Here is a 14,508-nt window from a genome sequence, read left to right as displayed (position 1 = left end):
CAGATTCCCCGAACTTCTGAAATCATACCACCACCACTGCTGTGGAATCCTGCTCTCCACTCGGACAGGGAGTGACTGCTGGCGCCTCAGAACTGCTCTGATAAAAACAAAAACATAACTCCTAAAGAGATGTGACTTATAAAACCCCAATATCTATTAAAAATGTTAAAATGGATTAATCTGATCTACGGTTTAACAAACTCACTGAAGACACTTACACAGAGGAATCTAAAATTTGTACTTCATCAGAACTTACTGTGGGATGCTGAGAGGAACGGGCACATTCATGGGTTCTGTATGATCAAGAGTTAGAATAAAGTGAGTTAATCAATGGCTCTCACTTAGGAAGTGGGCATGAGTTTGTGTACTTCCAGAAACTACGAAGTTACCTGTGGAGATGCCTTACAAAGTCACGTTAAAAGGTTAGGACAACATGAAACTTAGGATCAAATTGTACTGCATTTTCTTCCATTATTTCAACTAAAGTTTTATCTAGATATTACCAGAAACCATTTGTTTCCTCCCCAAATCATGTAGCTTTAATTATTAACACTAAGTAGCCAGACTTTTAAACCAAGTAGGAGCGCAGTGCAAACTCTTTCTCATCCGAGTCCATGCATGAAATGATCCCTAACACACATGTGCATTAATTATGTCTTTAGAACCACATGTAAGCAGGAGCCCAACTATTTGTAGACCTTTACATCTCTCTCCAGATGGTCACAAAAGGCTGAGAGTCAGACAACCTTACAGTACTGAGCTCTCACTAATTCTCACTGCATTACTGACAAAGCAATGCTATCTCAGGATAGAGCTGAGCAGCAGACAACCAAACAAAAATAACACAAAGTATTAACAGGCTTTAGGACTTTGTGCTGCAAATGCAAATGGAGTTTCTCAGCTGGGCGGTGGAGTGCATGCACCTCTAGTTCCAGCTACCTAGGAGGCTGAGATAAAGTACTACTTATGCCCAGGAACTCAAGGCCAGTCTGGACAACACAGCAACATGCCTATCTCAGAAACACAACACAAAAATGGAGTTTCTCACAGCATGTAACCTTAGTTCCAAGCAAGCTAGTCCACCCCTCAGAACTCAAAGAGCTACCCTGAAGTAAGGATGCATAGATGAAAGACAGCCACTAAGGGAAGGTGGGAGAGAGTTATGAATGGCTATACAGAACACTACCTTTAATGAAATCTGCAAACTGGACCTTTCCAGTACAAAGAAAATTCTGAATATTAATGCTTAAGAGCTATTCACGAATGATTTTTTCCTCAGTAACTTTTCTATTGTGGTGTTTATTCGTTAAGTAATGCAACTGTGAAGTTCTCCCCCAGGGACACCATGTAGGGAAGAAGCTTGGGTTTGCTTTGTTCACCAGGAGGGCTGATTTTCAAGGGCAGCAGAAACTAAGAGGTTTCGTGAAAACAGTTAACAAGGTACAAGCAACCCTTTTGCTGGACCTTTAGACAGGCATTCAGTGGTAACTGCTCTGATCAGGTCTTGGGAGGCTTTAGTAGTATAACAAGGAAACAAACCCAAATGAAAAACCCCAAACCTCTGCTGGTCCCTAGGCTTGCTTTCACCAAGTCACTGGGACCATCTCTGTGTACCTCTCCCTCTCTCCATTCAGTTTTCAACAGAGTGTAGCAACAACTGAAAACTAAGAATTCAAATGTTTTTTTAATCACTACATATATTTTTTTCTTAGTTTTAAGTTCTCAAGATTTAATACATGCTTTAAAATTCATGACTAATTCAGCAGGGTTAAAAAACACCTACCACAGGACCCTTTTCCTCCTACGGGGTTGCCTTATCCAACCTTGATATTAGGGTTTCTGCCTAGTTTTGTTGTAACTTGTTATGCCTTGTTTGGTAGACATCCCTGGGAGGTCTGTTCTTTTGTTAAACTTTTTTTGGGGAAATGGACAATTGGATCTGGAACTGGAGAGGTGGGGGAGGGGATCTGAGAAGACTGGAGGAAGGGAAACCAGTTGGGATGTTATGTATGAGAGAAGAATTTAAAATAAACTATAGAAAGTTTTCCTATGCTTTAGAGCAGGGGTTCCCCACCTGTGGGTCATTAACACTCTTTCACAGTGGTCACCTAAGAGCATCAAAAAACACAGATACTTACATTACAATTCATAACAGGAGCAAAGTTACAGTTATGAAGTAGCAATGAAAATAATTTTATGTTAGGAGCTACCACAGCAGGAGGAACTGTATTAAGGGTTGAAGGGTTAGGAAGGTTAGAACCACTGCTCTGGAGCAAACCTCCATTTCCCATTCGTAGACGGCAGTCCTACTGTCTTGCAATCTGTTCATTTTTAATGAGACAAGATTATATCCATTCATCATGTACAACATGACATATATATGTATATATATACATACACACACATACATACATATACACACACACATATATATGATATACATCTTCAATAGTAAGGACCAGTCTATACTTTAAAACCCATTTTCACATGTACTTTCACTCATGAACTCACAGATATACATAGAGAATGTATTTTTGTGAAGCACCATTTCATACCTACAAGAAAAATAGGAATTCATTTTCTTAATATAACTGTTATGAAGAATAATAATGCAATTTACAATGCAATATTTAATATAAATAATCAGTCAGTGAAAATACTGGGACAGCTTAAAACTATTCAGAAGTATCTGAAAAGGCTCAAATGTGTCTTCTAAACACCATATTTACTGAGCAGTTCTAAAATTTAAGTGATTGTAAATGACTTTATTTCAAGACCAAACAAACAGAATGAAGAGAGAATACTATATCAAGTCGACTGGTGAAGCACTCACTGGTCACTAACTGACTCAAGCGAAAGCCACAGGACAACTGCTGTTATTCTTTGGCCTAATGCAAAACCCAAGTACTAAGTGGAAAGCATTTCTGTATTTCGTCTCAGCTTTGTATTTTTTCAGGCTCATTGTCTCAGGAAGACTTTTGCTTTACATGATCTTGGCACATTAAAGGATAATGTGGTTCTCTACTTTGAAGAACAAGACATGAAATTTAGGTAATTTATTAAAAAGTACAATTAAGAAAGAAGTCTCTGTAAGAAAGCTTCATATATTTTCTATCTCCTTGATTTTACTTATGGGAATTTAATCCATTATCAATTTATCACTTGCCATGGTTCAGAATTGTTAGATGTTGACATCAACCTAGTGATGAATCATGTTTTTTAAGCTGCTTTTACTTTTGGATTTGCAACCCAACCATCTCAACTATTTATTTTTTTAAACAATTACGTTTAAAATCTCAGTTCCTTTCTACCATCCAGCATGTGCCAAGATCTCTTCAACTTCTTGTTCATTAGTACTTAGGGAATAAAAGATTATATATCAGACTTGGAAAGGGAAATCATTTAGACGATTAAAGAAATGAAAGGTGATTGTTTTGACAACCCCAGTGTATACATCCTCTCTGACATGCCTTCCTTATAATCAGAAGTTAATTGAAACATGGTTATCCAAAACAAAGACACATACCCACACAAGCTCTCTCAATGTGCATGTGCATATACAAGAACAGTTGTTGCTTCAACCCTAACCTTCACATTTAGTTTCTCTGGATTTAAACGGCTGAGCTGCAGTCATGACCTAAGATATGGCTTATGTTGTGAGCAGGTCTGTTTGAGGACTGCTTGGAGGAGTCAGAAGCAGAGGAGTTTGCTATGGTGAGCAAAGGTGACATCGCTGAGCCATCAGGAAGAGCTGTTGCTATTTCTGGAAACAATGACGTCATATTAAAATTGGATAGGTGAGAGTTGGCCATGTGCATTGGCGGCATTTCAGGGAGAAGAGGAAAGCTCGGCTGTGCAAAGCCAACAGGTCTGGGAGGAGATAAAATGGATCCAAATCGGTTGTTTAAACTTCCACTGTTTACTTTCTCTGTGCTAGGATTGGAGAACATTTGATTAGAAAAATAAGGGATTGAAATGTCATTGGACAGAGTAGGATGAGCAGGAGAGTAGGGTGGGTAGAAGGAGGGTAGAGTGTTTTGGGGATCTACTGGGATGAGAGCTGGAGTTCGTGTGGCACTAGGTTGCGTAACCTGTGGAATGAAGGAAGTATTTGCATTTATTGGTGGATTCATGCCACCCTCGGGAATAAAGGGGAAACCAAAATTTTGTGACAGCGTATGCTGGTCAGGACCTGAATTATCATTAGGTACTTGTGGACTATCAGGCATGAAACGGACAATACTCCCTCTCTTCTCTGTGGCAGGTTGCTGACGTCCAAGAATCATGCTGCCACCAGCAGAGAGAGGAAGATGAGGAAGACTTGGATCAAAGACATTACTGTGCCTTTGATTTCCAGAACGATTTCTTTCAGGCTGGCGAATTTTGGAACCAGTGCTGTCTTGCAGGGGATGTCTTGACCTCTGGGCAACTGAAGAGTTAGCCTGACGTACAGGCGGTCCTTGGTCAGCATTCCCATGAGACACAGATGGGTGTGGTAAAGTTGGCCTTGCTACCCCATGCATGTTGGATGTAACAGGAGGGTTCATGTGACTCTTGGTCCCATGACTATCAGTAATCCTCATGGGATTGGATTTCTGGACAGAAACATTGGGGCTTGTGTTTCGACCTTGAATATCTCCTGAGGAAGAGGAACTTGAAAAAGGAATATTCAAAGTGCTGTTCCTGGTGTTAATTGTACCTAAAGACATGTCACAACTCTCCCTATTCTGACTTTCACTCTCTCTTCTAATATGAACACTTTCACGAGTTGGGGGACAATTATATTCAATTGTTGAAGATGGACCACACTGGGTATTCCTTGGATGTTCTGAAAGTGACCTTTGGCTCCCAATGACTTGATCACCAAGGTGAGGAGCAAGTAAACTTTGCATGAAACTCTGGTGACATGTATTCTCATTGTCCCTTGGTGGGACAGCATTTCCTGTTGGGATGCTCTGAACTGGTGGATAAGGTAACCTCTTTTGTCGGTCGATTGGTGGTGGGCCAGTGTTCTGACTAATTCGAAAAGCCTGGGACTGCATACTTCTCAGTGAGGGCACAGGGTTACCTATCTCATTATTTCTTGAAGATTGTACTTCAAAATTACTCTGGGACTGTTGGCTGGCTCCAGCTGGTTTGAATGTCTGACAATCAGGAAGGGGGACGGTATGGTCCATTCGACCTTGCATGTTATGAAGAGCCAAGCTCTTATTCCTGGGAACATCAAGATAACTTCTCATTTCAAGCTGCTCTGAAGCCCTTGAGCCCTGAAGTGACATGCCCATTCTCTGCTCTGAAGTAGAAGACGACTTTCCAATGAGAGCCTCAGCAGAGTAACTTGACACTCGGTTTCTCTCTGGCCTGTGCGGAGTACAGGTCATGTCTGAAGACCTACTCACAATACTGGGTTGGGATACCATTTGCTGCTCTAAGCCTCTTGATGGCAAAAGCCTCTGCATTGGATTATGCCCAGGTACATGGTCAGAAGAAACTGCTGAACCTTGTTGTCTGCTCCCAACATCCTGTTGCTGGTGCAGAATGTCTTGACTGAGGTGGTTCTGGGCATGGCTATGGTGGCCCCGGCTAGTTGAAGGGTTTTCACAGCTCTTCTCCGGCTGGGAATTTGCAAAGTGTTGCTGTATCTGTTGCTGTATCTGTTGATGGTGAGGATGTGGCTGACTACTCTTGGATCTTGACTGATCAGTTCCATGGTGCTTTGGTTGTAAGGATAGCTGAGAGGCAGGAGTGCCCTGAACCAGATTCCTCTTCTTCTGCATCTGTACTTCCTGTTGTAGAGTTCTCTGTTGGTGCACAATATGGGGTTGGGAGTGGACAGCACTGTCTGCATGAGGCACATGATGCTGCAGCTGATACAAGTGATGCCTCTCTCTTAACTGCCCTGCTTGCTGCTGCTGCTGCTGCTGCTGCTGCTTGATGTAGAGATGGTTGGTGTGGAGGTGAGATACCCCTTGAGTTGGTACATGCTGCTGTAGGGCCTGCAGATGTTGACTTGCCTGAGTTTGCTGCTGTTGCTCAGCAACTGGAGGCTGAGAACTACACTGAACTTCCGTCTGCCTCAATGCAGGTGCCGCAAAGTTATTACCAGGTGGGAATAGCCGAGTAAGGCTGTCTCCGTGGGCTGGGTTGCTAGCAGGTACCACTGAGTTTGAAGAGTTGGTGGGGATCTGACTCGCCATCATTTGAGTTTGATCAGGAATGCTGTCTGGGGTCTGGCTCATCAGGGGCATACTTTCAAGCCTGAGAGGGGCTGGCTGACAATGCTTTTGGCGTTTGGCTGAAGACAGTAAAAGATCATCTTGTACAGTGCGCTTTGCAGAATCTTTACGGCTTTCGTGACTAGGCTTTGAAAGGGGTTCTTGTATCTGTGGATTTGGTAAGACGTTAGTCATGCTACTGAGCTGTTCCTGGGAATATTCTGTCATCAGAGGTGGCACAGGAGGCTGGCTACCATAAGAACTGGATGCAACAGTCATATTAACTGTCACAGGAATAGATGTTTGTTCCGAAGCCTGTGATAACCCTGTGCAGCTGACCAGAGGATGGTTGATGCCACTCTGATGGATAAGATTATTCACACTTAAACTGGTAAGACTAGGCGGCTGAGATGCTGACACCTGTAAGGAAGAATCCGAAGTTTTAATTCCTAGGGAACAGCTTGGCTTTTCCAGAGGCCTATTGACCGTGACTTCCACTGAGTCCTGAGAGTTAAATTCATTTGGTGTTGTATCTGCCTGTCCTGTGCATGGTTCCTTATGGAGCTGTGGCTTAAAACTCTGCTCTCCCTCTAAAGAGGGTTCAGAAGGCTTGGAAGTAACCTCTCTCATCTCAGTCTGTGTGCCAACCCTTCCCTTGTCAATATTCTCCTGATCCAAAATAGCTCTTGCTGCCAGGGCTACAATATCAGTTTGCTCTGCAAAGGTACAACTGTCACATGTATTAGTTGTTGTGCTGCTGGTTACATCTTCTCGAGCTGTTTCAGGAAGCATAGATGCAACGGAGAAACTACGACTACTGCCAGAGCTGGTTGACATAGGAGAGTCAGCCTGCCTACTGGTGAGCAAAGAACCATTAATAACCTCTTGATCAGGGAGACAGGAGTGGTGCTGTGGTGGGTCTCTATCATCATTCATCAGTAACAGTTCCTGCTTAGGATGCAAATCAATGTTAGAATCACCTATTTTAGAATTTTCTGGAGAAAAATCAGGGTGATCAATCTGGACAGAAAGAGATGATTTTTGAAGGTCTTTTTCTTTAGTAAGATCAGACAGCAACATAGTTAGACCTTGCTCTTTTAAAGACCCTGCTGTCTGCATGGTGTCCAGTGAATCTTGCTGAACTGGGCAAGGTTCTGCCACAATTTCTACCTCAGAAATACAGTCAGTGCTTGAAGTGCTTGTAGTAGATGACATACCAGAAACCTGAGAAACCAAAATCTGGGATTCGAGAGCAGATGGAACCAACACATCGGTTGAAGTACAGGATTTTGTAGCACTGGACAATGCTACAGTAGTTGGTGGTGTACCCTGAGATGTCTCTTGTAAGATGGGAGTAGAATCTTTGGATTTTGCTGGGGCCACTGCAAACTGTTCATTTGTTTCAGATTCTTGGGAGGATGAGCTACAGTCTTCTACTGACTTAGACTTGGACACAGACTCAGGGATTACTGATTCAGAATTCAGAATGTCCAAAGAATGTGAAGCAGAAATACTAACACTCTTTGCCTGGGACACAGCAACAGATGGTAGGCTGACAGGGAGGCTGTCCAGCTGTCCATCACTACATGACAGCTCTGCTGAGCTGTCTGTTCTGGGGCCATCTAGCTTGCCCACATCTCTGACTGAATTCAGGGGACATGCTGGCTTGTTAGCTGCTAAGTGTTTCTTGGCACCTGGCTTCTTGTTCAGTCTTTTTGATTTCATAGTAGGGGGCAAACAAGTGATGGTGTTTGTTGAGGAAGCTGTTGCAAGACTATAAGTACTGGGTAGTGTGGCTGAATTATCTGTTGTCATGGTAGGTGCTACAGCTGTTGTTAGTGAAGCACAGTTAGCTGGGCTGGTTTGACTGTTTGCAGAAGTCTGAGGATTAGCAGACTGGCTAACAGACAATTGCACACAGCTTTGCCCAGCCATCTGTGATATGCTCTGATTGAGGCTAGCCAAAGCCCCAAATGTGTTCAGAGCAACATTGGTATTTGGATCTTCGCTGGTGGTAGGTTGAATAATTTGCATAGGGGTTTGATTTGTAGTTCCTGATGAAGACATGACAGGCTGCAAAGCAAAGAGCTGTCCATTTAAAGAAATAGTTTGAGGCTGCTGTTGGTTTGACATGGTAACAGAAAAGGTTTGGGTTGAATTAGACGTGGATAAAGATGAAGGTCTTGGTAATATGTGGACAAGATGCTTTCCTCCAAAAGTCTGTGGGGCTGGCACACTTTGCACTGAATTATGAGAACCTAGTATAGTACTGGCCCCATTGACAGGAAGTCGAACAGGACCAGGATGGGGAGCAGAGAGGAGTGGCAAAGGGTTCTGATTGGCTGCCTGTATGATGACAATCTGTTGACCTACTGTTTGGTTGGGAACTTCTGTCCTCAACATTGCAGGGCATGGGGTCGTACTGGGTGGCTGAAGAATAATAACATTTTGGTTACCTGGAGATGCAGTGACAGCTGACCCAACAGGCTGAGCCATCTGAATCACTTGCATGGCTGAATTCAAGGGCAGGATACTTTTTGGAGGCTGAGATTTAACTTGTGGCTGGGCAATTGGTGGCTGCATAGGTAAAGGTGGACATGAGGGCAAAGTTACCACTACTTGCTCAACTGGCTGCCCATCTACTGGAAGGGAATTACTTAAGGTGATGCCTGTAGACACATGCTTGTGGCGGTTTGGGGTAGGGCTGGTACCAGACTCATTTGATACTGGAGTCACAGCAGAAGACGATGTCTGGCTTAAAGGCTGAATAGTGTTTCCGGCCAGGTGCAAAGTAGTCCATGTTGTCTGTGTGTTTCCAGCTGAAGAGATTCGGGTAAGGCTGTTGATGTTTTTCAAATCTGAAGCACTAACACTTGAGGAAGGCAAAGAACATGAAAGGGTCCAACTGTTGTCCAAAGGCTTTGCAGAAAGACTGCTCACCGGGAGCGTGGTTTTCGCTACTCTGACATGAGCTGGTGGCACCACTGTTGTTGTAGTTGTGGAGTCTGCTGTCTTGCTAATGCTTACTGGAGAAGAATCATCTGCAGGTCTGGGAGTCTCAGAGCATACTGTGGTAGTAACTGACACAACAATGGTGCTCTGCAAATCTCCACTGGAGCCCTGCACACTTGGGCCAGATTTGGTTTCATGATGCTCCTTAGAGGCAGGTGCTGAGCTGCTGGAGGAGACACTTGTGGCGCATGCAACTGTTTTCTTTGATTTAGGGCTCTCTTGCCCACTGCTGTTTTCTGAAGCATTTTGATCAATTAGGCATGTGTGCAAGGAACGATGTTGGTGAGGGTCAGGGCCAACTGAAACAGTGATCAGTGAGCCGCCAGGGGCACCAAGCACACTTGATTGGCTTTCAGAAGTAGAAAGTTCAAGAATATTTTGAGCAGAAATGGCAGCAGGAAGACAAAGGGGAACAGGCTGGTTGGCGGCCAGTGTAGACACTGTAGTCTGATGCCACGGCTTGTTTTCAGAAGGATAAACTCCAGAAATAGACACAGGAGTCACAAGCTTGCAGGTCCTCTGCACTGGCACCACATTGGCTGTTTGCTTTTGCAAGCTCTGACCAACATTAAAGGTTATTCCCTGAACAGCTGTCCCCTGGCTGTTTCCCCCAGGCTGGTTCCCGTTGGAATAAACAATGATGTTTTTTTGGACCTGGTCACTTGGAATAACAACTGACACCTTTGAGTTTTTCAGATTTCCTTTCCAGTGGATTGTGGGGTCATCATATAAGCATATGTCATTTGCTTTCAATAATTCAATATATCGGCCATTTTCTTTTTGGATTTCTTCCAGTTGTTTCCGTAGCTTTTTAATTTCTTCAGCTAAAAATTAGAAATAAAGATGTAAAACTACTGGTGAATGTCAGTGATTATAAGAACAATATAACAATAAAGATACATGTTCTAAGCTACTGAATTCCAATCTAGTCTTCACATGCCTCAGTAGAGCCAAGAGCTCTCTGCTGCTATAAGGTTTTCTTCTAAGAGTGACACCCAAGCCTCCTTTCTATTCCTTTTAAACTATGTAATATATCTTAAAAGGCCAACCATGGAAAACTCTATGGGGTACAAGTCTCAGCAGTCCTTATCCAAACCTTTCAGTAACATAGCTAACAGATGAAACAGGAAGACAGATTGATTCTTAGTAACATGCTTTTGATAAGCAAATGGCTCTCTGCTCAGGGCTCTGAGCTTAAGGTTACCTACCACAAGTGATAGGCCTCTTAAACTGTATGATACAGAATTTGAAGGTGTAGCCCTCCGTACTTGAGCTGAACAGGCTTTGCTCAAATCCTTCAACTTGTGGAATATAGTAGCCCAAGGGTGGCCACAACTACCTAACAACTACCCACAGAAGACACTTACTTTATTATCAAGGATGATTGGTATAATTCTTAATTCTGCTTAAGGCTCATCTGATTGACAAAACCAGGTTAAAACCATGCTAGACATTACCCACCATCCCTTTTGGAAAATAGCTTTGGAATTGGACCTCTGAATTTTCAGAGTTGAAATGAATTGTGCCTATTATAATCTTAGTAGTGATTATATCAGTCTTGGACTTTGTATGCTTAACATTCTTATTTTTTTCTCCTCTTGTTTACAATCCGTCCATTCTCAGACAATCCTTCAGCAATTTTAACTTCATATATCACAAAGTCAACAAGAACAGAAACCTTAAATTCTTCTATATCCACTGAAGCCCAAAGTAGCCAGGCTAACTAGATGTCCAACTCCTAAATGACTTTAGGTCTCATTTCTTGAGGGGGTAATGTAATAGGTAGGTAGATATTAGCAGCCTTGGGGCTTATTGGTATGAGACCCTCCCTCATAATCAGTGGCTTCTTTTTAAACCAAGGACCAGAACTGCAGGGCTCTGGTTATTGGCTAAAAAAATGAGATGTAAGGCATGACTCTAGTTCTCAGTAAAGATGTGATATTCTGAACTGACTTGGAAGGTTACTACTATATTATAATATTTCATATAATTATGATATATATGTATTGTGTGTGTGTGTGTGTGTGTGTAAACACTGTAAGAATTCTATCTGACTAGAAGCTTTCTGATAAAGAGCATACCATTGTCCCCCCTCATTAGGAGTCTATTAAAATGGACCTGTTAATCTCCTGGACAGGAATGTGCTCTAAAGGAAAAGCTGTCTCATTCTTCTACAGTATTATAAAGCCTGCCTGAAACACAGGTTGGCACAGTAGTCTCTCTGGCATTGTCCTTGAGAAGGCTCTGTCCTCTATTCTGCATTAAATGAAATAAATTATTTTCTATCAAAAGAACAACAACAACAATGCAAGAGTCAGGGAGCAGATAGAAAATATGCACAAAAACCCAGAGGGACAACAATTACAACAGAGATGACAAAAGAGCCTGCTGAGGCTGCTTCAGGCTCTGCCCCACCCCTGGCCTGGCTACTAGACCCTTTCTGAGCCCTGCACACCTAGTATTTTTTCATTAGCTTCCCCTTTCTCTAAGGTAACATGGCTATTTGGCTTAGCTTCTGTGTTCTGAGCCAAAGGTGCTACCGTTGGAAACGTCTATGGATCATTCTGGCCTTCAAAGGGTCTTATGGGCTGCTGCCCAATGTTCCTCAACTTCAGTTATCTAACTACCTGCTGAAATTACCTATAAGGGGCTGTACATCAAAAGAGAGCTGACTTAGGAAAGCATCTATGTAACTGATGTATGGAAGAGTCCGAATGCGGCCCTCCTGGATATGGTTCCTAACACCATTCTTGCCCATCACAAGTAGCATAGCACAGTACTGTCCAAACTCAGCAAAACATAGTTCCTTTGAAGGTAATCTACTAGGTTGTCACAGGAAATTCTGTTCCTTCCAGAGCCATAATAAATGGCCACCCATTAGCCTTCTACCCCGAGTTTTACACTGGCCTGGAGTGTGTTCCTTTTAGCTTCTTTCCAATGCTGGAAAAATCCAAAGCCACAGCACAAAAAGCTAAACCTAAAAATCAAGTATCATTAAATGATCTGGCAGCTTAATACACACTTTATATTAATGCAAACAATTATGAAATGAGTATTTTGGCTTTCTAAGTCAATGCATTGTTAAAACCTGGCCCAGAGCTATCCTCTGATCTTGTTTATAAATTATACTGAGCAGAACTCCTCTATGAGTCATCTTGTGAGTCTCCTAACTGCAAGATCTATGTGGAACAGAGGAGATTGAACACTATTAGTTTCATGACTTAGGTATACATGAAACACACACAAGGGATTGAAATTGAAGTTATGTATTTCTACAAGATTAACCACATAGGAAGAAGAGGAGTTCAGCTACAATGATTTCATCTGCAATGCTATTTTCTTGGGCTCCTTGAAGGCGGGTCTATGCTGATTTGAGGGTTGGGGGAGCTTTCCATGTCCTCTAGTGAATATCACTGCAACACAAACACCTAAGCATAGCATAGTCTAGCAGACAGGACACAGCAAGACTCTACCTTGTTCATTGTTCCCTCCATTAAGCAGGAGCTCATCGTTTTGCCGCTTCAATTCTGTTATGTACTTAAAGGCTTGGTCCAGGATCATGTTCTTGCTCTGCAAAAGAAAATTACACATTTAAACATTTCATCAAAAGGTAAAACCTGTAAGAAGACATGCAAAACTTTGGATTATCAAATTTAGTGGGTCACTTTTTAAAATTCAAATTAGATACAAAGTTGAAAAGCTTCTCCTGCTTATTTTAGATTTATTAAACTACTCTGTAGTTACTATGTAGGAAAATAGGCAAACCCCCTAAGTGTGCGCGCACGCGCACATACATACACACACACACACACACACACACACACACACACAAGAATCAAGTGATAAAATAGGGAGATAGCTCAGTTGGCCAGGTGCTTGCTGTGTAAACATGAAGACCTGACTTCAGTTCACTGAGTATCAGTTTAAAAGGCAGGCATAATGGCATGTATTTGTAATTCCAGCTCTGGGAAGGTGAAGACAGCCAGCCTAACCCAATAGGTGAGCCTCAAACCAGAGAGAGATCCTGTCTCAAGAAGTAAGGTGAAAGGGATGGATGTAGTTGCCAACACCTTTAATTCTAGAATTTAGGAGGCAGAAGTAGGTGACTCTGTGAATTCAACCTGTAAGGGGAAGGCAGGCGTCCCAGAAGGGACAGAACAGGAAGTGTTCTCCAACCTTCACGTGTGCATGCACACACAAGTACATCCACATCCACACCTGCCTGAGAACACAATACAAATAAAGCCGAAATGCTTGGTTCCTGAAGAATGATACCTAAAGTTGTCCTATGGTCCCCATACACATGCACAAACGCATGCTTGCACATGCGCACACGCACACACATGCACACACACACACACATCACAAAATTAGGTGAAAATGTTTTGCATGATACACAAAAAGTAGTATAAAGGAAATTCAAAGAGGACAAGGAAAGAGCTTGGTGATGATAGCATGTGGTTTCTGTCCTTCTGCTAAATTTATATAATCCATTTCTGACCTGTAATGTGATGGCATTTGGAGCTGAAGTCTGAAAGGGTTCTACCCTCATGAAAGGGATTAGCAGCTTCACAAGAATAAAGAGATGGAGTGAGGATTCAGCAGTTAAGAACACTTACTGCTCTTGCAGATTAGCACCCTACATGAAGAGGCAATCTAGAAAGACAGCTTAGCAGTTAAGGTCACTTATTGCTCTAGCAGAAGATCTGGGGTTGTTTCCCAGCACCTGCATGGGGGCTCACAACCACTCTAACTCCAGTTCTGTTGCTTCCAGTAGCCTGTCTAGGCTCAGCAGTGTCCTACATTTACTAGTTTTTCAAAAAGAGAAGAGTGTAGCAATATTTCTCTCTGTACCATGTGAGTACATAATTATTACTAGAGTATTTTTAATTTTTAAAAATTTTATTATTTTAAGTTTTGTGTCTTTGTGTGGGTTTATGCGTATGAATGTCCAAGGAGGCCGGAAGTGTTGGATCCCGCTGGTCTGGAGTTACAGGCACTTGTGAGCTGCCTGACAGGGCACTGGGAACCAAACTGGTCCTCTACAAGAGTAGTTACTACTTTTACCATCTCTACAGCCCTAATCTACAGGATTAGAATCTTCATTTTGGACTCCTCAGCTTCCAGAACTGTGAGGTTAAGTTTTTGTGTGAAGTCATTGGATTTGTTATACTTTATTACTGGAACTGGAACCTGTAGCAGATGCTCTGCTACATTTTGTTGTTGTTTTTCTAAGAGAGCTTTGGGAAGTCCTCTCTGTAAGCTGATAGTCAAAACATCT

The 14,508-nt window shown here is 42.5% G+C and overlaps 1 protein-coding gene across 1 annotated transcript in view; it reads right to left on the bottom strand.

Moving 5' to 3' along the window:
• Nucleotides 1-2,426: 2,426 nt before the first annotated feature.
• The window catches only part of Usf3 (upstream transcription factor family member 3), a 41,707-nt gene continuing 29,625 nt past the window's right edge, over nt 2,427-14,508 (bottom strand). The window contains exons 6-7 of the mRNA XM_051191523.1: nt 12,701-12,797; nt 2,427-10,051 (exon numbers count right to left, since the gene is read on the bottom strand). Of these exons, the coding sequence (XP_051047480.1) occupies nt 3,612-10,051; nt 12,701-12,797 (6,537 nt within the window). The 3' untranslated portion in view covers nt 2,427-3,611. The remainder of the gene's footprint in view (nt 10,052-12,700; nt 12,798-14,508) is intronic.

Source organism: Phodopus roborovskii, unplaced genomic scaffold (genome assembly GCF_943737965.1).
Source record: "Phodopus roborovskii unplaced genomic scaffold, PHOROB, whole genome shotgun sequence".
Taxonomy (NCBI): Eukaryota; Metazoa; Chordata; class Mammalia; order Rodentia; family Cricetidae; genus Phodopus; species Phodopus roborovskii.
The sequence above is the reverse complement of the archived record's forward strand: the minus strand, read 5'-3'. Positions and strand labels throughout refer to the sequence as shown.